This window comes from Diadema setosum, chromosome 8 (genome assembly GCF_964275005.1).
Source record: "Diadema setosum chromosome 8, eeDiaSeto1, whole genome shotgun sequence".
Classification (NCBI taxonomy): domain Eukaryota; kingdom Metazoa; phylum Echinodermata; class Echinoidea; order Diadematoida; family Diadematidae; genus Diadema; species Diadema setosum.
In genome coordinates, this window is record NC_092692.1 from 3,892,256 (window position 1) to 3,918,177 (window position 25,922).

General features: G+C 38.7%; 1 protein-coding gene across 2 annotated transcripts; it reads right to left on the reverse strand.

Moving 5' to 3' along the window:
- Positions 1-5,345: 5,345 nt before the first annotated feature.
- Positions 5,346-24,325, reverse strand: LOC140231588 (transcription factor MafK-like). Of its 2 annotated transcripts, none has more exons than XM_072311734.1 (3): positions 24,168-24,325; positions 7,990-8,226; positions 5,346-7,046 (listed from the first exon to the last, which is right to left on the reverse strand). In XM_072311734.1, exons 1-3 carry the CDS (start codon positions 24,198-24,200, stop codon positions 6,792-6,794), a joined length of 525 nt encoding a protein of 174 aa, XP_072167835.1. In that variant the 5' UTR covers positions 24,201-24,325; the 3' UTR covers positions 5,346-6,791. The 2 variants fall into 2 exon arrangements, with proteins under 2 accessions (XP_072167835.1, XP_072167836.1); XM_072311735.1 differs by lacking the exon at positions 24,168-24,325 and adding an exon at positions 10,756-10,893.
- Positions 24,326-25,922: the final 1,597 nt, after the last annotated feature.

Genomic DNA, 25,922 nt, shown 5'->3' on the forward strand with positions numbered 1-25,922 from the left:
ATTTGATTTGCTCATAATATCACTTGATTTGATCTCAGTATTAGGGTGATTAACCTGTTGGGGACGAGTCCCGAGTATACGTGGGCAAGCGTCTATGGGAAATGCATGTTGTAGCAAAAACAAACTATCTTCAACGGGTTAATTTTTCAATAGGAACAATTGTCACAGGAGCAAATGTCATGGAACCAGATAGAAAGAGCGTTCAGGGAGACATATACTGTAAAAGTGGAAATTTTCGCGGTGTTCAAATTTTCGCGCATTTTGCGCAACCAGAAACTAGCGCGAAAATAAAAGCACGCGAATATTTTTGCTTGCCATATGTGCCTGTGCGTGATGTCTTGATTCCGCGGAATTAAAAACACGCGAAACTCTTCCGACCCGGCCAAGCGCGAAAAATTAGTCACACGAAAATATCAACTTTTACAGTACATTTTCTTGTTCACACACGAAAATATATTCAGTTTTAACCGTTGAAGACTAGTCCTGTGAACACTCGGGCAGGTGTCTTATGGGAAATGGGTGCTATAGCAAAATCAGTTCGTCCTCAATGGGTTGTGGGAGATCAGGCAACTTTGATTACATTGCTGGTGATTAACAGTCTTAACCCGTTGAGGACGGACTGATTCTGCTACAACACGCATTTCCCATAGACACCTGCCCGAGTACACTCGGGATTTGTCCTCAACGGGTTAATAAAGCAATAGGACAGATCCATTCTATGGGGATAGAAATGTGGATACTGCACATTTGCAACAAGTTTTGATGTGTAGTAAATTGACCATAATTTGGTGTGTCTTACAATCCTTGAGCTACACATGAACATGCTACAAATAGACTGACCAAACAGAAGTTGTGCATATCCCATAACCTTTTGTGATAGTTTTAACTTGGCAAATCTTGGGCGTTGACTGATAGTCATCAATAGGGAGCTTTAGATTTTGACGCGCGGATGTTTGAGACGACGAGTGCGCTGGACGTTCTCCTCTCCCCTGCGTCGTGTAGAAAAGTAGCTTTAGATTACGCTGGGACGCAACGTATAAAAAATGAAATCGCGCCCCCATATGATCAGTGCATGAAGTAGTTCTCTACGTTGCAAACTGTGCGGACGTAAAAATAGCCCACTACGCATAGTGAAAAACTCGGGCGACGCAAACTAAAAATAGATCGACTTGCGAGCGCTTCTGCGCACGCTTAGAACACGTTTTTTTCCTCTGAACGTCCGCGCGTCTAAAATCTAAAGCTCCCTATTGTATTGCCTCCAGTCGACAGAAATGGAATGTGCCGTATCTCATCTGCAAGGTAAGGAAGTTACTGACTTTGCTTCTTTGAAAAATGGATTATATTTACTTTTCATAGCTACCAGTGATTGTCAGATGCAAATTCACCATTGAATCCCAATATCATCTTAGGAGTCCCCATTTGGTAACTATCATGTTGGCAAAATGGTAACTTTTAAGACAATATCAAGCTAAGCAAGACACTTCACAGTCACAAATTGATCATGATCTGACTAACATACTGAAATGAAGACTCAAGAACACAGGAATTTTTCTTAGCAAAATATTTGAATCTTGTTCTACAATATTCATGTTTGAAATGAAAAAGGAAAATGTATGACAAGGGTAAAATTTCATAGAAAAAAACTGATACAATAATATCATATTAATTTTTTGTTTTCTCTTGACAATGAAGACACGCAGAGTGAGTAGATTCATGTTGGTCTCGGAAGTGTCCGACATAATTTCACTTGGAACAGTTCCCAGCTGTTTTTGGCCCAAAAAACGAACATCACTTAAAATAGAATTGAAACTGTTTTTGCTTTTGGATGACATGCATGCATACAAAAGAAATATATGATGTAATGTATGCCGTTTTCAGCACTTTTCCTTAGATCGAAACATTACATGGCAACAAAGACTGTCTCTCCATGACCTTTTACTTCATGATGTGACTCAGGTTTGTAACAGCAGACATTTTCTCGTACTTCACACAATATGATGCTAGCACAAAAATAAAAGCGTGCATTACTTGTGCATGTTATTAAACATGTAACACTGTTTTGTATCTTTGATTTAAAGTAATTATTTAAGTATTTCAAAGGAGGTACATTGTAGGGGTATTACTGCTAAAGTAAATTTTAGTTTTCTTCACATTAGCTGGTCTTGTGACTTGAGTGAATTTGCTGTTGTAACACAGATCATTTACCTTTTAACATAGTTAAACCTTTAGGCACAAAAATAGTGCTGAACATGTGAAATTCATCTTACCAGGCTGAAAATCTAATCATTTTTACAGTAGATAATGTTTCCACTTGCCCAAACTGGCATTTGGGCAAGGACCCCATACTTTTAACAGATATTTTAGCATCCATTCATTTGACATGCCCACCTGACTTTTGGTTGCTCTGGGTAAGTGAGTTTGTGACACCCAATGACATGATAGACTTCTAACATTACAGCCAGCAGGTGTTACATGCACATATATACCGACAGGCAACCTGTTCATTGGAATTTGGTATACATGTATTTATTTTTAAATATCACGCAAAATTTTCACAAATTTGCAGTTTGAGCATCTACAATGCAGGTAAGGTGAATATTAGCATTATGCAACACTTGTTATTATCACTGTACTACATTATTATTCATCTCTATTATTATCACTATCGTTCTCATCACCATAATAATAATCATCATCATCATTAAATGCAAATCATGCATGTTTACATCTCCATTAATGTCCAAATCAACTGAACAATCCACAAAAACTATTAAACATTCTTTCATATATGTGAGAATTAATATTGGTCGATACGTTTTGTCCAGCAAGACTTGGGGCGACCTTATTGTTAAGTGGGATCTCATATGATAAAAACATGGGAACAGTTACAATTTGAATACAGCAGACAAAATAGTCTGCTAGATATACCAGTCTTCAAAGGTGAACTACACAGTCAAATATGTGATCAACAAGCTTGAACATCACATACAAGTACCAAATGCACTTGTAGTCAGAAGAGGTAAACTTGTTTCCTACATGATCAATACTGATTCATTGTTCCTGTAAAGTTTTTCAGTTGATGTTTTGCTGTAATCTCAGAGAATGCTTTAACTTCATTAACATATATCTCTCAGAGCCACCTATTTCAAAAGTGTGGCATCCTTCAGCAACTAAAGCACTAAATATTCTTGGCACATTGAGAAAAGTACTCGTCTGATTCACAAACTGGTATTAAATGGATTTACTAAGGACTTCATCTCAATGCACTCTGTCATGGTAAAGGTGTTAAAGGGGAAATTCAGTCCAAATATAAGTTAGTCTGATAAAAAAGAGTAAATATTACAAGTTCAACAGTAAAAGTTTGATAGAAATCGGATGATTTATAAGGAAGTTCTGACATTTTGAAATTTTGCTATTCTTTCAGGAAACAGTTCTTGAACAGTCAATATGAATATGCAAATAGCCAAGTTAGCATGTCATACCCTCACAACTTGCAATATAGTTTGTACATACACTTTTTAAATTTCCAGTTTGCATATCTTATCCACTACACAGAAACTAATTTGCAGAAATTAGCAAAACTTCAAATGTTATAACTTCCTAATTTTCATCCGATTTCAGTCAAAGTTTTACCACTGAACTTGTAAGATTTTACTCTTTTTTTTACCAGACTAACTTGTATTTGCACTGGATTTTCCCTTAAAGTTTAAACTTCTGAAGGGCCAAGTAGGACAAGCATTGTTATCCATACTAGATGGCTTTGAGTCTTAATATCCCCATCCCACTTCATACATTTGTTCTAGCAAATTGTTTTGGTTCCAAAGAGTGCGTCTAGCTTCTGCCCCACCTCCCTCCCAAACCACCACAGGTGCAAGCCTCACGTGTCATTAGAATAGAGTACTGTATACGCCGAATATTTCGCAAGGTTTTTATTTTCGCGAATTTCACGAGTCAGGTGCTATTCGCGAAATTAAAGACACGCAAAAATATTTACTCTGATCCCGATGTGGATGTGACATACGCATGTACATTTCTCTGTTCAGTACAGGACTCCACGATCGCGAATTTAACCACTCGCGAAATCGTCTGGAATTCCTGATTCGCGAAAATTCAGACCCGCGAAATATATAGCATATACAGTACTATTCATTTTGGGTTGGGGCTGGGTTACTGCAAGCAGGACTATGAACACCTTGATACACCAGCTCTGTGGGTCGCTCACTTCAGGCTTTACTCGTGAGCAAGATCCCTGTAAGCCTTACCAAAACAACATACACGACACCTGACTACAAACTCGCTACTGAACATCAAAACACACTATTAAAGCTCTCATCACCATTTGTTAGATAGAATAGACAACTTTGCATCAATATCATCTTTGCAAATATACCTATGTATAGTCTCTGATAGAACAAATCTTGCTTGTCTTCAGTATGTTATCAAATTTTCACAAATAGTCAACGTTTCTTTCTGTAAAAGAAAAAGGTAAGGAAAACTGAAGTGGCCAGATAGATAGTACTACACAATGATATGACATTTACACAAGACACCTTAAACACAAAAATGTCTTGGGTCTTAAACAAATTAGTATACCATGATAATATGTTTGTATGCAGAAGGTATGTAAGGTTGGTAGATGGTATAGATTTGGAACTAGAGGCTGCACCCTTCTTACCTAGAGTACACAGTATGCAAATAAGACTTGACTTAATAAAAAAAAAAAAAATGAATTCCAGTCTCACCATACACTCCAGCACACACTCGACACAAGCAAACAAAATGCATTCATGCTGATATGACCCAACTCATAACCCTACAAGAGCTCAACATTGGTGGTGGCCCTGTGGCCCGGGGCAATTAAAAATTGGTGTTGGGCCACCAAATTTATCTTTTTGTGGCCCTATTGGGCAACTACGATTCAAAATGGACTGTTATGTTTGCTTTCATTTGGGGCCACTAAACATCTTTTTCGGGCCACCAAAATTTCAGATTTAAAGATTTTAGTGGCCCGAACGGACCACCAGACAAATAGTGTCAGGCCCTGCCTATCCCTAAGCCATTTATACTACACTACTTCTTTCTACTTACTTTAAATCACAAAACATGTGTCAGATACCAGTCAAACACCACATTCATAAATAGCTAAAAAAACCACATAATACAAATGCCCATGGGATGGTACCCATGTACTCAACACACACACACACACACACACACACATGCACATACACTTACATACAAACATACATACATACATGCATATCAGCACATACACACACACAAACAAACAAGCAAACAAACATATTCAAAGATACACGCACCTGAATCGAACATTCAAAGCAGGAAAGACTCACTGTCATACAGAATATCAACTAAAAAATACACATAGCTACTCGACGGCTATTATCTAACACTTTGGTTTCTCCTAATGCAACAAAAGAGTTAGAGCTAAATGCACATTTGTCAACATACACCAGTTCAGCAATATCCATGTCACATAGCAACAACATCAATACAGTCACACAGTAACATACACTAAGTCCTCAGCAGACACACAACAACAAAACCCATAAATCTACCGGTATATGAAAAATTCTCTGAAACATAAGTTAAGAACGTAAATAAACCATATACCTTCATATTATCTCCACACAAAAATTACTGTAACTTGTATACAAGTAATATATCATATTCTTGGCTTTACTCTCTCTCCTCCTTTTTTTTTTCTCTCACTATTTTGGTTATAGAAGAAAATATCTACCATTTGTAACACCATATATTAATTTGTATTTTCTGCCAATGTACCCTATTCTAAAAATCAAGATAAATACTTAGGCACCAACTTGATTTTGCTAAAAAATTCATGTTTTAATGTAACAATGAGAAATATTGGAAGTATTTTCCAAAGGTATAAATGTAGGAGATAAATGTTCTCACCTGGGCTACATTTTATGAAAAACAAAAGTGAACATTTCACTTTATGTACAACCTCCTAAGCTACATAAAACAGATATATACATATAGAGCCACATATGAAAATCTTCTTTCAAATTATCTTACAGCAACACACTGCCCAGATATGGATTAGTGTAAGTTACACACATCACTGGAGCATTGGATGCTACCTGATCTTGTTAACATACGAGCAAGATGGCTGCAATGACAAAGATTTGTTCTGTGTTGAAAATTAATGCAAAAGGTTTACATTTGGCATGTGCAAGACAGAACTTTGGATTGAAAGCAATGACACCAAAACAAGTTTATGAATCATCTCCAAAGGATAGTTCTAATATCTGTTTTTTCTCCTTTGTAATTCATCCAATGCTTAACAGGAACAATTTCTGAGCATTCTACATGGGAATGAGTGTCGGGAGGAGAAAAAAAAATGTGTTGCTTCTGAGCCAAATTTTACATTTGCCAATTCTAGGGTCTCTTAATTGCTTGTTTCTCTATTTAATTTAACGCACCAATTGCTTGATCTTATTGAAGTCATGGACTTACAACTCATATGTAACAATCCAGATATTAACTAGCTAAAGCTAAGTACACAATTCAATTCGACAATTTGCATGGGAAGAACTGAGTGACTTCAAAACTGTAGAGAAATGACAAGATATTTGGAAATGTGACTCGATGCCACAAACTCTTACATGTACATCTCAGCTTGAGAGCAATATCAAGGGTGATAAGCAAATTATTGCCTTATATTGAGTCCTTTTCTCTACTAATGCACCCAGGATTCACTCTCAATCGTCATGGAAACCACAGGAAGGGAGAGAGACTGGTTCTCTTTAGTCGCCCAGTCTCTGGTCAGAGGCTTCCTGCTTGACCGCCACGCTGGCCGCGGCTCCCTCCAGCCTCTGGCTGGGGCCAGGGTTGAGGCCGGGGCTGTCCTTGTTGAGGTCAGTTGTGGTCAGCGGGCCAGAGAGGATCTTGATCTTGTCTGGACTGACTTTGGTGGCGAACTGGAGGAGGGACTTGTAGCGGCGGTGGAGTTCGTCCAGAGCTTCTCGCTGTTTGGCATTCTCCGAAGCCAGCTTTTCAACCTGCCGTGCCAAGCACACCCAGAAAACGTCCATGTTTAAATCCTGAATACAATATATCGCCTTATTTTCCTTCAAGCATGTGTTGAATTATACAGGCTTTCATGCACCGAGAGTATCAGTAATGATAGATACGGCGCATTATAAATGTACTTTATTATTATCATTATCATTCAAAACTATGAGAAGTTTTGCTGGCTGCTACATTACGTATCATAAGCAAATTGTGAACAAGTATGCAAAAATTCAAATGCTTCCAAAGAACCCCAGTTTTATTCAAACAAGTAATTACAATTCTTCCATGTGTTTGTATAGCAAATTATAGCATAAATTATTGAGTTTGTATCTCTACTATAAACACACCCTGGAATCACTCTCAGTCATCATGGAAACCACAGGAAGGGAGAGATGGGCCCTCTCTAGTAACCCAGTCTCTGACGAGCAAGTTGAAGAAGTTTTCAAATTTTTGTCCGATTTCAATGAAACTGCTGATGTTCTATTTGTTTGATTTGACTCTATTAAAGGGATCGTAGTTTTAGGTGAGACCTAACGTCAGGTTTATAACATTTTTTGGTGAGATAATGAGAAGCTTCTTATGAAACATGAAAGAGCATGTAATTTAAAGAAGGATTCAATGTTTATTTAATGAAAATTTGTCTTGAAATGGCTAAGATATCCAAAAAAGCAAACCTAATAAAATTGACAGGCCACCACTTTTAATAGGATCTCTTTGTTTTACATTGTTTTAGGATATCTTGCTCATTTCAAAATCGATTTACATCGAATAAATTTTTGATTCTCCCTAGAATTGTATGCTCTCTCACATTTCATAGAGTGGTGTCTAAATATCTTGCAAAATGTTACAGGCTGAATCCTCGACTCAACCAGTACTGTAAAGTCCCTTTAACAACAGTCACTTGGTAAAGACCCCCTTCCCTCCACTCACCTCCATCTTGAGCCTCTCCTGTTCTCCTTCCAGCGACTCCTTCTGCGTCACGCGCTTCTCACGACAGTTGGCGGCATAGCCACGGTTCTTCAGCGTGCGTCGCCGCTGCTTCAGCTGGAGGATCTGCTCCTTGGGAAGCCCGCGTAGCCGCCGGTTCAGCTCGCGCACTGAGAAGCTCATGAGCTCACGATCGTTGATGACCTGCTCCGGGGGCTGGGGCGAGATCTCCTGACGCATCTGTGATGGGAGAAATGACATTACATAGAAAAAAACAGTGCATTACAACTCAAATCCAAACATACGCTTGATCCCTCATTCTGCTTTTACATTAAATGGTACAAGAATATTTGGTTCTTCACTTGATAGCTAGGAGAAAGCAAACTTTAGTCATTGTATGAGCATGCCCAATTGGACAATGCAATCATACTCAACCTGTGCAAGGGGAAACAAACAAACAAACAAAAAATGTCCTTCTTTTTCTGACTACTGGTGACAGAGCATTTGAGAATAAACGGAGGGAAAAAAAAGATTGTGCTGCAAAAACCACTATAAAGATATGGCAAAGGGTTCTGACAAATTGACCAACAAGAAACCATGTGCAAATTTTGTAGAAAAAGAAGCAACAGCTACAATGTCACATGATACACTGAATCACATGACCAGTACCTGGTATTTGAAGAGAACCTGGTAAAGAGTTATCCCTGTAAGTGCACATTTGGTTGGTAAACATCAAACACACAGGCAGACACACAAACACACACATACACACACCAGTGGTGGATCCCGGGGGGGGGGGGGGGGGGGGGGCGCACCGGGCACACGCCTCCCTTTATTTTTTTTGTTAAAACAGAAGAAATAAAAAGAAAAAAAGGGGGAGGGGTGCATGCACCACCCCTTTTTAATTTTGTAAAGGTGCCCCCTCTTCACAGAATTTCTGGATCCCCCTCCCCCTGCACACACACTCATTCATACTTGCATACCATCATCAAGAAGTTCACCTACATATTGCAAGTGAATACTTGACTCAGGAAAGCAGCCATATCTAAATACGCTATCACGCAATAAGACAGCTGTATGATAAAAGTATCAAACTGGTACCAGCACCTGCTGGTTTGATCCAAACATTAGCGACATGCTCTACACAGAGACATCTCGGCCTAGCACGGTGTATGCAGGGGTTTTCTTTCCCATGAACCATGTGCAAATCAGTCAACATTTTCTCAAAGGACTTTGGAACAAAAACTATATCATTTGAGAGATAAATTGTACATCTGTAGTTGATTGCTAAATGAACTATTTGCTACCCTCTTTGTCGAGATAAAAATTGTCAGTAATGCTTTGTACCAGCATCGATGACTCAGCATAAAATTTGTAGTTCATGACTGGCAAGCTTATTTTGAAGACAAACAGGTTACACTATAAATCTCAATGGTGATAAATTTTGCTTGGTCAGTTTTTGCTCAAATTTCCTCTGGTCTCAGATTGCATCTCAATTTTCTCTCAAGGTATCAAAATATATGAATTTTTCTTTGGTTCATGATTAATTACTGTATAAGCTGTTATTTTCATGGGGGTTTAATTTTTTGCAAATTTCGCGAATCACAGTTTGATCATGAAAATGACACGCGAAAAAGTTGCCATGCACAAGGGGAACAATGCATTTAAAGATAGCGTTGGTGTTAAATTGCGAAAACAACATCTCGCAAAAACGTCTGTGACCTCCTAATTCGCGAAATTATTTTTGCACGAAAATAACAGCTTGTACAGTAGATAATTAATACCAGTACTGTTTCACGAGGAAAGAAAATACCTGCATTACCAATATTACAAGGCAGCTCACAACATCTCACTGCCACTGTTATATACAATTGTACATATATCAAACTGTATACTGGTAGAAAAGTTATACCATTATTTTACACTGCCTATCTATCACTATGTAAAAACTGTGGCATTTAAGTTAAGTGATGTACAATTCTCGGTATCGCCAATATGCAGAAAACTTCTGCGCACGCTGAAGAGCTCTGTCACAGATGCACTGTGGGATTCCTTGGTGCCCTTGTTCGCTTCCCGTTGTCTCACGCGAGTCGCAGTTCCCATACGATACAATGGAGTTATTTGTCTGCTTTTCCGTTGTTAGCCCTTTTTTTCTTGGCTATAATTCGGCTTAAAAGAGTTGGAAATTTCTAAGTTTTGCTGATTTGTGGTCACTAGAGTTATAGTTCACTACTGCTAGGCTTCAATGTACTGGTCACATGATGGAAAGTGAAGAAATCTTCAACAAAAAATACCTCTGGATAAAGACAGAACATGACCTGAGTGCATGTGCAGCCAAAACCAGGGCAAGTTTGTCCCATGAGCTATCCCATAATGCATCTAAAATGTTGCTCTGCGCGTGACACCTTGTAGGTACTGGTGATACCGAGAAGTACAGTGTAAGTGATGTACAATTATAAGAGTTAAGTAAAAACTGTGTAAATTGTCGCTAAGAGCAATGTCTGCATGTATTTCCAACACAGTCTCAAATTTGAGCTGCTGATGTCTCAGTGAAACTTTAGTTAAAAACTCATTTCAGTGAGAAAATACACTGAACTTAAAACTTGATACAGATGATGTTGCACCCCACATCGTACACACAGTGTTCTGACTTGAAGCACTAATTCAAAGATCATGTGTTACATGTTTCTCATTTGATTACTGGTTACAAGCATGACATTAACTGAGAATGAGAATAGGGCACAATACACTTAGATACGCATAATTTACTTGTACGTTGGTTGTTTGCGTTCACCCCAGTGGTCGTCTGCGTTGCCACAGTAACCAGATGCCATCCCGGTGTAAAGGGCGGGACAGGGAGCGGGGCGAACGCAAGCGGTCGTCGGTCTGTTGGAAATTGCTGAATATACAATGCACACATCCCGTCAGTTTATCTCAAAGGCACTCGTTACAAAATTGGCTAAGGTATGAGGACCTCTCTCACACTCCTATTCTATACTCAACATCCTTTGCTATCTGGGAAAGCCTCAGCTATGACTCCAATTCACCACAGTTTACCTCATCATTATGTTCAACAGTATTTATTTGCCACTGCAAAACTGGTAAGAGGCACTCAACAAAATACATGAACTGCACTACGTGCTCCGTTGTGAACCATAAGGGGAGGATTTCACTTGGGACTACACTGGATGATTACCACAGTTTGGTTGCTTTGGACTGCAACACACCATGTATTTCTGAAAGTGAAAACTCTGTAAAAGTCCCTTTGCAAGCTTCCAACATTTTGCAATTTGGTTCTATGCTTCAGTTTCACTTCAACTTCCTGAACAAGGTTGGGGGGAATGGTCACAAGATAATTACCCACCCTTTAGGTGTGCAAACACAGCTCTGAATGTAATTTGCTTTTGAGTATCGTCTAGATATTTGTAGACATCATATACACACTATCCTCTGTAAGCTTAGGGTGGGTGATAATCTGGTACCACTGGCAGACTTTGCACTGTTGCGGTCTGCTCTGATTCAACAGAGGCTTGCCTCTGATTAGAGTTTTGATTACTGCACTGATCAATGACCATGCAGTGCAAGGTGACACACATATTGCATAATAGTATCAGCGGTTATCACCACTAATTTGGCAGTCCAAAGAAACCTCGTCAGATGACTGCACATAAACCCCCAAAAAAAAAACCAAAACAAAACAAAACAAAAAAACAAAAACCATGTCTGTCCAGTTGGGAGAAGTCAACAGGGGGAAAATGTTATTATGAGTGTGAGCAGCAAATCAAATCAAGCAAGACATTTGAGCAAGGTTGGACAAATAACATAAACATGATGGCCAGATATTGCTTTCAAGACATTTTTTTTCTTTCATATCGACATCAGAACCCTAGCGAACCACATTCTCATGACAAAGGCCTTCCTAACGAAATACTCTCTGTATGGTTTGTAAAATCAGACCTTGCACATATCTTTCTTTTTCTTGTATGGAACATTATTTCATCACTCAGCTCAACTTATACAGTGTATTTAAGTGACTATCTGTTTACTTCTTCCAAACACATGTAAACAGCACAGCAAATATCAAAGCAAAAAAAGCTTTTGAAGGAAATGTGAATTCATCACTGTACAAAGCAAATGCAGACAACCATAAAGGGCACTTCACAGTTGAGGCCTTCAAGACTGCAATATAGTAGTCAGCCTATAGGATGTCATGTTATGGAAATTACAAACACTCATTTTGTCATTTCTTTTCTATAAAGATAATTCCTGACTTCTTTATTCAAAATCAGATTTTCATTAAAATGCTGCTCCACAATATGACTGCTTTCACTCAAAACAAACTTCCCGCTGCAATGAATTCTCGACAGAGTGAAATCCAGCCCTTACTATACTCATCTTCTTATTGTGAAAAAGATATGACATGAAAATCTTCTTGATAAGATTGATAGCTTTGAGCTTGTTAAAGTGACAGAGACTGTAATCCACAATCACACATTTGTCACATTTGCCATGTTTTGGGGCAAAACCTTTCACATGCACTGCAAACGCTTCCCTGTACAAGTACATAGTACAACAATACTTGTTCATTCCTGTTAAAGTTTCACTTGGAACATTCAGGAAGGAAAGGCAAGTTTCCCTTCTCACTTCCCGATATCGAGAGTTATGAAAGGTAACATGAACAGATACCTCTCTCTCAGTGTCAGTGTGTTTATACACGTATCTCTCTCTACCTTTCTTTATCAACAGACCTCGGCAAAACACATCTTAAAGGCATAATTTACCATTTGCAGATGAAATAAAAACCCAGCATTAGTGCTTTAAAACAGTTCTAAAATGTGAGTTAGGGATAGAAACAACCACTGTCAAAATTTGAATCCGTATAATCGATGTTAAGTGTTGTTAAATACACAAAATGTGAACAATAGTTAGAATAAAAATGTTTCTAGACTAAACCGTATACCGTTACGGTTTACTGAGAAAAACCCTGATATCTCCTTATATTTTAGGTTTTATTGCAAATATTTCATATGGTAGGATGTTTTATGATACAACAGACCTACACATATGCATCAAATGTGATATCTTGAACATTTTTGAAATCACTGCTCCCAAAGGTAAACTGGACCTTTAATTTCCGTCAATGCCTTCAGAGGAAAGAGAAGGCACTTTACAACTTCCTATGACTTGATGTGCACAAAGAGAGTTAACAAATATCTACTCCATTTTTTTTTTTTTTTTTGAAGCTTCTTTGATACTGTGGAGCAAAGATGAATACATGTTGTGCAATAATCATTGACAAAGCCTGGACATGCGAACAAGAGGAGATGGAGTATTTTATGGAGGGTGGGGTGGGGATGGGCAGCAGCAAATGAGCTACAATGTACATTTGGGCGATGATTTCAACAAGCGATGGAGGGATGGATGAATTGATGAGATACTTCAGAGCTGTGTTAGATCTTGATTTGAGAAAGCAGAGTGTGAAATGCAAGATACTGTGGTCACATTCATATGTACATGTCTCTATTTTCATCTTCAGCCAATGCTTGGTGACTGATCAGCTACAATTAGTGGTAATGAAGCATGCTATTCATTGGTGGCACTTTACCAAACACAGAAGAGCAGAGGATAAAGATTTTTTTTTTTATTAAACAATGAAGGACAATGATAACATTGTAGACTTCTTTATTACGTGACTTTATCATCCAATTAAGGTTTCAATGGAGTTGATGATGTCATGCTCACACAATTTCTGATTAAATTCATTTCATACAGAGAAATGAAACAAACCTCATATTTCAGCTGTATGAATATAAAACTTGTCTTAAAACCACCCAAAGTAAAAAAAAAAAAAAGAAGAACAATTTATGTTAACTCTGATACTCCTGGTATGGGAACATGCTTTTACTTGTATTAGCTAAAAATAACAATTCTTACAAATTTCAATATGCATGAAAAACTGTGAGGATATGACATCATCAACTCACTCATTAGAATATTCATAAGGACTGGTCAAGAAATGTTTTTCGAAAAATTGTGAAATTTCAAAATGTCATATATATCTTCCTTGTTTCTTATCTAATTTTTGTCATTTTTGTATCATCCTGTAGGCAGGACTCCACACTAACTTTTATTTTTGGTGGCCCAAAGGCAAACATCCGACCTTTTTTGGTGGCCCAATCAGGTCACCACATTCGTCATTTCTGAAATTTTGGTGGCCCGACGTGCGTTTTTGGTAGCCCCGGGCCACCGTTAGTGTCGAGCCCTGCTGTAGGGAATATTTTTTTCTCTTTCTTTTGAAGTTTATTGATTTTGGGGGTAGATTTCTTCTTTAAATGACCAAATGCAAAGAGTTGCACTGGAATTAGAATTTAAGACTTTCAAAGCACGTGAAGACTTGTCCGTCCTGATAATACTGTTAGTTTCAAAATAAAGTGAAATAAGAAAGGCTTGGGCAACAGCAGCAAAATTATGACTTGATGACCTAGACATGAGTACTTATCAGCCAGGAGATATCAGTGAAATTGTGAGGGCAACTGATAATTAAATGGACATAAAAATAGCAGGCAGTATATACTGATATATTTTCTGCTTGAAGTTTCCTGCTAACCAAATCAAAGCAACAGAAATATCTAGAACAAAATCAGTCATGGTTAATTAAAGATTTTGAATAAGATTGTTGATATGTAGTCACAGCCTAATACATGCAGTTGCTGATTCAGTCTTATTGTTACATTACACTGACTTGTGCAAGGAATTCACATCAATTATAATTTTTCACACACACATACACACACACACACACACACACACACACACACATACACACTAATATAAACCTTTGGAACTGTTTACTGTTTTATATGCTGTTCATTTGCATTGAACTAAATGCAGAACAGAATGGAACTGCAAGAATTGTTTAATTTAAGTCTTAACCCAATGAAGACGAGTCTTGAGAATATTCAGGCAGGTGTCTATGGGAAATGCGTGTTGTAGCAATGTCAGCCCATCCTCAAGGGGTTAATGTTCTGAGGCATGATGGAGGAGAGAAAAGGATGCTCTTGTAAAACTTGAAGCACAATTTTTCTCCGGGGGAAGCGGGTGGCAGGGGGCCCACTGGGGAGCAATTGGTCCACTAATCCCTTCAAACAACCAACGACCCGTCCTTTCTCTAGCTCCTTCTGAAAGGGAGCGAGCAGGGTCGGAAGAGATCTTATCGATCCTGGCCTTTACCCATTCCACCTTCCTTCCCAGCTCTGCCCCCCCCCCCCCTCCCTCTTTCCTTTCTTCACTGTAGCATAACGGGAGACAGGATATGACAAATAAAACTGAGAAAAAATAAACAATGCGAAACATATATATGGGATGCACCATGGCATGGGCAATGTCACAGGAGACCTGCACATGTCAGATGTGACTACAGATGCCTGCAGCTTCCCTCAAAATTCTGCAAAACAGAGACAAAAATACACCCAAGTATCATGTGAATCAGAATTTATATAGCAGAGATATTGGACTACTTGACAACAGGGAGTATCAAAACTTTCAACCACACACAAGCATTATGTCTTACTATAAACTAAATATGACGTTCGGATGTCCGCCAGCAGTCAATGTCTTTCAACTTTCAGAGAGAAAAAAAAAAGAAAGAAGAAACCTAGTATATACTCTGGTTGAAGAGCATACAATAATATAATCTCATAATCAATCGCAGAGACTGTAACAACCGAAACCTATTTGGCTATTGCCCCTGGGGGAAGGGGGATGATTTTGTTGTGATGTCAAACTTCCGGGTCCTACTCTTTTTTCCATGCAGGGAACGCCCCTTTTTGACTCAACAGGAAAGGTCCTGGGAAACAAGACATTGTGACAGTAATTGATATTGGGTTGTCATACTCTGCTGATCCAAAAACAAACAAACAAACAAACAAGTGATAATATTCTGAGGGAAAAAAGTTGAAGGCAGAAAGCATATTTTGATTGAATATGTAAGAAACTTGCATGGACTGAACATGCTTATTTAATAAAACTTACAAAACCAGGTTCAATAAATCTATTTAAAAAATCATTTTCAGATTGTTATGAGGAAAAAAGATATTAGTGCTGTAAAGGAATTTATAGCTGGCAACTCTATTAACAGTTAGAAAAAAATGACAGATTAAATGAACATATATTATATATATATATATATATATATATATATCGTCGCTGGGGCGACAAGACCTCGTATCTACAAAATGTCAAATGTTCGGGAGAGCCAAAAAGCATGGCGGCCAAAGCACTGTGAATGGGATAGCCTTTCCTTTGACATGCCGTGGTGGCTTCATTTTTGGAGTAAGACAGTTGGGATTTGGACAGGACATCACTTAACCCATTATTTGACCATTAATCCAAAAAAGTCATTTTCACCAAAATTGCAGATACAAGGTCTTGTCACCCAAGCGACGATATATATATACATATTTAAGAGAATAAAGCAAAAATGTCTTCTTTCAAAATGTATCAGTCAATTATTAGCAATATTCCAGGTGTGAAATAATGCTGCAACATACAAGAAATGATCAAATTAAGGAAAAAAAAAATGATCTTCAACAATTCACATTTCTTATTAAAGTGCTCTCTTGGTGGCTCAATGTGTCATCCTTGCACTTATTTGTATGACTATCTCTTCCTGTAGAACACTCTTGTAGCTCATACATGTGAAGTTGTATAGCTTTGTTTAATATCCAATTTCAACCCATTTTGAAATCTATCCCAATTTGCCCTCACAGTAGCTCACATACATGGTCTCAAAAATAGTTATTAAAAACTTGCAGTCATAAATCAATGCAAGAAAGGGGAGAGAGAAAGAGGAAGGCACTTCCATGCATTTTATTTCTTCATTTCTTTATCCCCCCCCCCCCACCCCTGCCCCCATCACAGGGGGGAACAAAGTCAAGAGCTAGTCTTCACATACTATTTCCAGACCCACACGTTTTGCACACTATATAAGATGACTGTGGGAATAGAAGAACTTCTAAAGGCAAGAAAGCCAGTTTCATAGTGGGTGCTGGGGAGATACGGCACGTCAGAATACAGTGATAAAACTCGCCGGCTGTGCTGCTCTTGAGGGGGGAAATACAAACCGGGCCATCTTGAAATGGAAGGAAGCCCAGGCTGATGGCGAAATTTGTCATACAACATTCAGCCGTGAGTCAATTCCTGTGAGAGGCTGCGACGCAAACCTGACTTTCAGCCAGCTCCTAATCTAATTTCGACTTCAGAAACTACAATAATTGCTCTTCCCGGCTGCACTTCCCCATTTTTCATGGGGAATTCAAATACAAATTCTCTTTCTCCCTTTCAATAGGGTAGAAAGACAACTTCCGTCACCTATGTCCTTGCCCTTTTCACATTACGATGGACAGCTCCACAACATACCATGTAATTACAATCTCCTCAAAGTCTGCTTTGACGATCTACTTTTAATGTGTCTTTATGTCATACATGCCAATCATTAACAGGCTCACTTTCTATTGGCCACTGTACATGCTACCTCTTCTCAGGCTGAGCTAATTTTCATCAATATAAGGTGTCAAAAATCATGAGTACTTGGTGCATTATTTGTTAACTATGAGTCCAACATTATGAAATAAGCCTGCCAGCGCGTCTACCTCTGTCAAAGAAAGTAATCCCAGAGTTAATTACAAATTCTACTAAAACTGATAATAGCAATAACAATAGAAAAAAGAAGAATACTAGAAATAATGCATGTAACAGAAGAAGTAAAAAAAAAAAAGAAGAAAATGGAATAAAAAAATTATTATAAACAAAAACAACAACAACAATATCAGAGTTGGTATACATTTAAAATGCTGCACTACACACTTAAACAGAAACAAGCAATTTGAGCAACGCCACTGAATCACGTGTTGAAAGTATGGACTATGCCAGCCAGCCAGCCACCAGTTACACAATGAGTGGACTATGAACCGAACCATCTACCTTCAAAGCCACCCCCCCCCCCTTTCATATTACCTCTCTTCATTTGCTAGCTTGGGTAGATCCTGTAGTGCCAATGTCAATGCAGCGGCTGGCTTGGAAGAGGCTGATTATTGGGCAAAACGTGATTGTCCTACGCTGGAGGCTGCCGCACGTGTTGACACGGACGGTGGCAAATACCATGAGGTGACATTGTGCGGTCTAATAAATGCCCACATAGGACAAGGACCAATATCTGGGCGATACGTGTTTCTGCTGAGTCATCAGTTTCTGTTTCTCTAATACCTGTACGACTGCACGTTCTCCACCAAATCCCCTCCACTCCCCTTTGTCTTTGTTTGCATTGCTGTTCAGGTATTTTGATGACGAACCAATGTAGTTTTAGGTTCTGCACATCTTAAAACATGATTGTAAAAGCATTGATGAATATCCAAGCACAAACACGTTCAAGCCATTAACTCGCTCACACTGTCATGCAATAAAGCAGCAAAGAGTACAAACATACTGCCAATCCCAATCAACATTTCTGGTGGGTCAAATCCCAGTATATCTCCATATTTTGAAATGCACAGTTTTAGTTAGATTTCCTTACCTGATCTACATTTGAAATAGTACTATTCATGTTTGAATCCATTTGATTTCAACTGATTTCAATCAATTTCTATTGATTTGTTAATGTGACCACTACGGAGGCATTAAATGCTTCACAAAAAGCAAGCCACCTCAGGACTTCATTCATTCATGTGTATGACACAGTGTGCCTCGTTGATACTATTCGCTGACTATTACTAGTCACCTGGGATGAACCACAAGGGTTCGGCATCATTCGCCTGTTTTCTTGTGTGGGTGTGTAGGGGGACCACTTCACCGGGTTTGCACCCGGTCTTTGCAATGAATGAATGAAGTGGGATCTTTTACGTGCGTGAGTCGTTGCTAACTCACTCAACTCAATCCACTCTCGAAAATTGTCTTACAAGCCCCACTTCATGAAATTTCATGCTCACAAAGTATGCGTATGCAGTAATGATCCCAAAATTGTGTGTGTGTGTGTGTGTGTGTGTATGTGTGAGCTATAATGAATAGTGATAAGCAATTTTTCTTAGAGGTGCTTCTTATCATATTGGAAGGTATTGCTGCTAATAGGCTATGGTTCAAAGAACCCAAAGCTTATTATTATCATCATTATCAATTTTTGTTTGTGCAGTACAAAAGTATATTAAATTTCATTAGCAGCCCCATCCAAAAATCTTGTGTAGCATGCTTTTTATCTGAGAAAAAAAACAAAACAAACAATTTTGCCTTCAGGTTTGCATGCACATTCTTATTTGTCTGTGGCAGGGTATTCAGATTTATTGAATTTCAAATCACTCCAGTTTGTTTTTCCTCCATGCAGGGACATAATATTACATTGTTATCAAAATAGCAATCAAAGGTAATTCTTAAAGAAAACAAAAAGAACATAAAACAACAGCATGGAGGTATAGAATTTTCCCCCAAGAGTGAAGCTTAAAGGTCCAGTTTACCTTTGGGAACAGTGATTTTAAAAATGTTCAAGATATCACATTTGATGCATATGTGTAGGTCTGTTGTATCACAAAACGACCTACCATATAAAATTTTTGCAATAAAGCCTAAAATATAAGGAGATATCAGTATTTTTCTCAATAAACCGTAACTGTAGACGGTTTAATCTGGAAGTATTCTTATTATAACTATTGTTTAGATTTTGTGTATTTAACAATACTTAGCATCGATTATACGGATTCAGTTTTTTACAGTGGTTGTTTCTATCCCTACCTCGCATTTCAGAACTAGTTTAAAGCACTAATGCTGGGTTTTTGTTTCATCTGCAAATGGTAAATTATGCCTTTAATATAAAGACACAAGACACTGCCAGATTTCCAGCTTCAACAGAAATAATTGCAGCTTCCTTTGCGCAGTTTCAGACACAGCTTGACAAACCCCAGTTTGGGCTCAAAAACATTTCAATATCATCGCAACTCGCTGTCAGAAGTCCTTAAATCAGCGCCAGAGAGTGCTAATTAAAGCCGGAAGACCTCAGTCGGCAGGAAAACCCACGTGGCTGGCTGGCGAAGTGCATGTGCTACACAGCGCCCTCTGTTCCAATGGCAAATTCCCCCCCCCCCCCCCATCCCAATCCTCATTCTAGTACTACTGCCCTGTATATAGCTTTTTTTTTTTTTTCAATTCCCAAATGCCATTGTTGGAGCAAACAATAATGAGGAAAGCAAGAAGAAGGAGATGCACCAGGAAAAGTTTTTTGTTTTTTCTTCCTTCTTCTTCTTCTCCTAGATCTGTAAATGCAATTATTATTCATGAGCCAGGAAAAAGTCTATTACACCCGCACACCGTTCTTACTGAATAAATCAATTAGTCACAATGGTAACGATACATTCACCAAACAACTATCAATGCAATTTAAGTCTACAGATCTATGCTTCTAAAATGCTTTGCTGAATGGAGTTTTTGTTGATGATTTGTTTTTGTTTTTTTTGTTTGTTTGTTTTTTTTTTTTTTTGCTGCTGCTGCTGCTTAAGACTGAGAGCAAACACAATAATTTGTGGCTGCTAAGCTCCAAAATCGCAGATACAGTGTAGGTATTTATTTCTTAAGACACTCTGGTCAGTGGCTTGTTTCATGTGACAATCCTCTGTTTGCTCCTGTTACAATTACTTCAGGGGTACAGCATTTGACAAAGCGACATTCTGCAGTGCACTGACAGCTTCAATACACAGCAAGTGCTGAGCTCTGCGCTTTTTTCAGGCCCCCTGTTGACTTTTCATTTTGCAGAAAGAGAAATTGCAGAAAACACCAAGTTGATTTGATGGCAATTACTGCCATTTTTTCCCCACCCAGATCATGTTTGAGGACATGTTTTTCTTTTTCGTGTTTGACAGCCTTCGTGGAGTATTTTGTTTTGCTTTTCTTTCATTTTCCTTCTATAAAAGCTCACCTTGCCTTGCAGTGCACCGGCAACTGTAGACTAGAATCATTCTGCAACCAGCCACCCTGCGTGCTTCTGCTGATTACCAGTGACTCACTTTAGCACCCAGCCAAAAATAAACGTTATCAAATGAACATGTGCACATACACAATCTGCCTGAAAATAGTGCCATCACACTGAGCACTAGGTGAAATCTCTACATCTCGCAACATACATGCATCAATGCACAGACCTGTGTAAAACAGATGTTTTTCTGAAGAGCAGTAACTTTGATACAACTCACTGCACTAGCCTTCCTAGTAAATCCACTTCAAATCATGCTGTCATAATGAAGACTTGTCACAATTTAAAAATTCTAATATGAATTTCTTACTTACACCCAAAATATCAGTATCATGAAATTTTCCTGAGGAGGAAGATGAACAGTGCTCTGTTATTTGCATAATTTAATTTATATACTCACTCTGGATAAGATCTTTTTTTTTTTTTTTTTTTTTTTTTTTGTATTTCAGTGGGGGTAGGAAGATAATGAACATGTCTGAACTAGACACATTGTATATTATATGCTTTTCTGGCAGATTCTCCAAATCCAAAATGATTGGGGTTGAGCCAACTGATAACAACTGTTTAAAGTTAACGGTTGACCAATAGCCAGTCGATTCTCATATCAATACCAATATTACAAGGCCCATAAATGTGACCCTATCCCCATCCTACCAAACCCCTCCCTCTCCCCCCTCCCCCCCCCCCCTTTTCCTTGGACCCCTCTCCCAAACTCACCAGCTATGAGACCCGACTCCCTCCACTCCATGGCCTGTAGAGGAAGCTCTAATTCAACCCTCATCAAGGCAGCGTGCTCCTTTTTTTTTTTCGGTAGCAAAGAATGTCTGCTATTAAGACTCTGGAATGGGGATAATGCTCACTCTGGAGGGATTGGATTGCAGGCAAATTTGACTGATTTCCCGTTTGTCACAGCAATGAGGGAGCCACAGCTGCGTGGAGGATATCAGGGGAAACAAACTGACTGGGCCGGGGAGCGCTTTGTGTCAGATATCGGGAGACGCTCGTTAGCCCGCTCTGTGCGGATGACTGCAGGGTTTCATTACCGAATATCGTACACACAGAACGTCGCTTTATACATCACTTAAAAACTACACGTCGGCTTGCAACAAGTGTAATGCAATGTACGAATGCCTAGCATATGACAAGATGGGCATAGTGAGACACTTTTCGCCGTTTGAGGTGGACCAATGTGTCATAAGTCTGGAAGGGAAAAACAATGAAATATTGACAGTGCTTAATCGCACAAATGTAGATCACTTTTCAGGGACTCAAAAATACCACCTAGGATTTTGAACACAGGCACAATGAATGCAAGTTTGACCTTCAAAATGATAGCCATTCTGTATGTACAGTGATGTCAACACATTTTTAATTTTACATGCTCATGAGTCAGATTCTGCTTTAGGAAATTAGTATGAAATATGGTAATCCATTCATATCAGCCACATGAAATACACATAAATGTATGTTTCACAATGGGAATGCTGTACATGTACATGCAGCAAAATCATCTACTGTAAAAGTGGAAATTTTCGCGGTGTAGAAATTTTCGTGCATTTCGCGCAACCAGAAACTAGCGCAAAAATAAAAGCAAGCAATGTGCATGCATTTTTGCTTGCTGTATGTTCCAGTAGTTGATGTCTTGATTCCACGGAATTAAGAACACACAAAACTCTTCTTACCCAAGCGCTAAAAATAAGCCGCGCGAAAAAAAAATGCACTTTCACAGTACATGTATTTACCGTTGTGGACATGAACACACGGCAGGAGTAAATTCTGATAATAAAGCCTGTGATAATCATATTTTGGATAACAGTAAATTGTCAAGAAGCATGGATGTAAGTCAAAAAATGACATTACAGGCAGAAAATCAGAGATGGGTGTACACATCATAATCAGGCAGCATGAGAGTATAAACATATGTTCCATAATATTTTTCTTTCATACAGACATAACAGTAGACACATAATAATATGTAAATATATGCATGGCTTGGTGGAAGGATGTATATAATATGTGAATTGTTATGAAGATCAATGACATTGCCACTGGATGAAAAAATTACAGTCATGTACCATGAATTGACATTAAGACAGCTTAATCCCTGCAACAAAGCACAATTCATTTGACTTGTTCTGAAATACAACGTACTGGTACATTTACCCCTCACTCACCTTTTTGCGCTTACAATTGCTACTACTTTGTACGTGCCATTCTGTAAAAGTTTGATTGATAATATAGCTAATGTTACATTGATAGTTGAAAACAGCTCACAATAAAATCAATACAGTGCTTGCATTCTGGGTAATATGCAAATGTATACGAAGCCAAACAAAACAAAACAAAAAAGTTTTTGTTGTTGCTTTTTGTATGAAACAGATTTTAAGAAAGTAAAAAATAAAATGATCTTGTTTAAACATGTTCAGGCTGTTAGCATTCTTCTGATTCCACAGTATAATTACTGAGTATTATTACAGGGACCTCTTTTATTTCACTTTTGATGGATTGCTCTGCAATTTCACCATCTAACCAAAAGAATGTTATATAGAATTAGATCCATTGAATGCAGAAATAATTCAGACTATATGAGGAAGCACAGAAAAGGTATTACACTTTAGGAAATGACTCATGAAGTACTGATCTTGTTCCTGTGATCTACTTGCAGTAGACACAAAAAATTCATCAGAATTTTCAAAGCGTAAATGCTTATTCTCTGTCAAGCATTTCATACATAATTTGAGATAAAAATGGAATCAGATTTCAGACGGTCCGTAAAGACTGGCTGTTTTATACAACTTCTGCAAATGGTACAGAATTTATATCATGTAAACACGTTGATATCAGCATATCATGTTAGGCTACTACGATTCACAAGCTAAAATTACATTATGTTAGCATTTATTGAAAACAGACAATTATCGAGATAATATCATATTCTAAATGTCATGAAGGGATTAAAAAAAAAAGGTTTGAATCAAATAAGCAAAGCTCCACTCCGCATATTTTGCCAAGTGAGTATCACTGTTCTTTAGAACCTGACCTAGTCTTAGACCAGCCATCTTTCCACAGACGATGTCTAAAAAATGCTAACAACCCAAACGGCGTGAGAACTCTGGTGAGAGAGTCTCACAGGAATGATAACCTGAAGCGAAGCTTATGATGTGAAGGTCATTACCTTGAGGTTGGTGGGACCTGCCTTACGCACCATGGTGGCGTTGGCGTCAAACAGCACAGGACCCAGGGAGGAGAAACGGCACGGCGATGAGAGCGGCTGCTGGTGGTGATGGTGGTGGTGCTGCTGCTGTAGCAGCTCCTGCTGAACACCCTGGGACTGGGAGGGGAGGCAGGGCCCCTGGCTCGTCGATGACAATGACAACGGCTGGAGACTAGTAGGCCCTTGATCGGCAAAGGGGCCAAAGTGGTGGAACCTCACAGGGGCACTCCTACTACTCGCGACAAATGGCAACGGTGTTGTCGGGAACTGTGGCTGGGGCTGGGGCTGGGCTGGGACTGATGGTGCTGCTCCTCTTCCTCTTGCCAAGCTGTTAATGAAGTTCAGGATGTGGAGAGAGAGGGGGGGGGGGGGGAGGGGGGGGAGAGAGCAGGGGAAACATGTGAAGGAAAGGGAATGGAAAGACGTGACACACGAGGGAGCTGTGCGGCGGCCTATTAGCGGCAGTCTGAAGGATATCTGATGGAAAGGATTGTGTCAACACAGGACTGCCAGACTGCCAGGCAAGGCTGAAAAGTGCTGACTAGACTGTTTAGCCACCCTACGCCTCGCTGTGGCTGCCTGCTTAATGGGTTGTTTACAGAATGTGTTCACGCCTCTGCCATGCAATCATAGGCATGGAGTTAAAATAGTACATGTTCTTCAGGACTCTGTGCATGGATACAACATGCCTTCTGGTTCAAAGGTTGAGATATGTGAACAGTCTGTACTTCTGGCTTGCTGCTTAAGTCACAATAAAGTAAATGAGGGAGATTATACGAAGTGCTACAGTTCAGTCTATACCAGAACTGATAATAAATCAAATCAAGAGTGAGACCTTTGATTCAACATTGTCTGTACTCCTTGATCCTGCAGCTGGCAGCATTACCTGCTTTTTGACAGCAAAATTTCAATTTGTAGTTCTTTAAAAATTACCACATGAATTAGAGAAAAAACTATTCCTACTTTATAAGGCAATTATCAAGAGAAGTTACACAACTTTTACACACAAAAAATGCACTAAATTTATATGTACTTGAGTCATGACACTTCAAGCTAAAATATTGTCTCACTAAAATCAATCCTCAAAAAAACAAACAATTTTTAAGATCATTTTGCAAAAATACAATTAGCATATGTACAACTAACTTTCAAAAAAAAAAAAATCTTGCATTTATCCCCCAATGACACATTTGACTTGAAAATAAAACACAGCTTCTGTTACTGTACCTACACTGTGTGAATACTTACAAAGTCTGCCTAACAGATCACTCATGTCAGACACCGTGAGTATCATGATGGAATTTTCACTATCTTTTTCTCTACCTCCACTCAACTCCTCTTGGATATGTTTACAGCTTTCACTGAAACTTCATCATGTCACAGCCTTCTTATAGTCTTTTTAAGTTTCATATGCAACAAAATGCCTTGCAACGGGAAAAGAAAACTGACGTCAACTTCTAACATATGATAACTTTCTCCCTTAATCAAAAGAACAAAATAGAGCACACACACACACACACACACAGCCTATCGCTTGTTCTGTGACAGTTTGATTACCTCATCGGTGAACAAGCAAGACTGCTTCCATACCAGAAAAGGGGACAAACAATGGACCAATGAGAGTTCAAAACTGTTTTCCTTATATGGGGAAAGTACGTTAGGGATCCCACTTCCTGTACGACTTTGCATGAACAACAATCAATAACTTCCGCACCG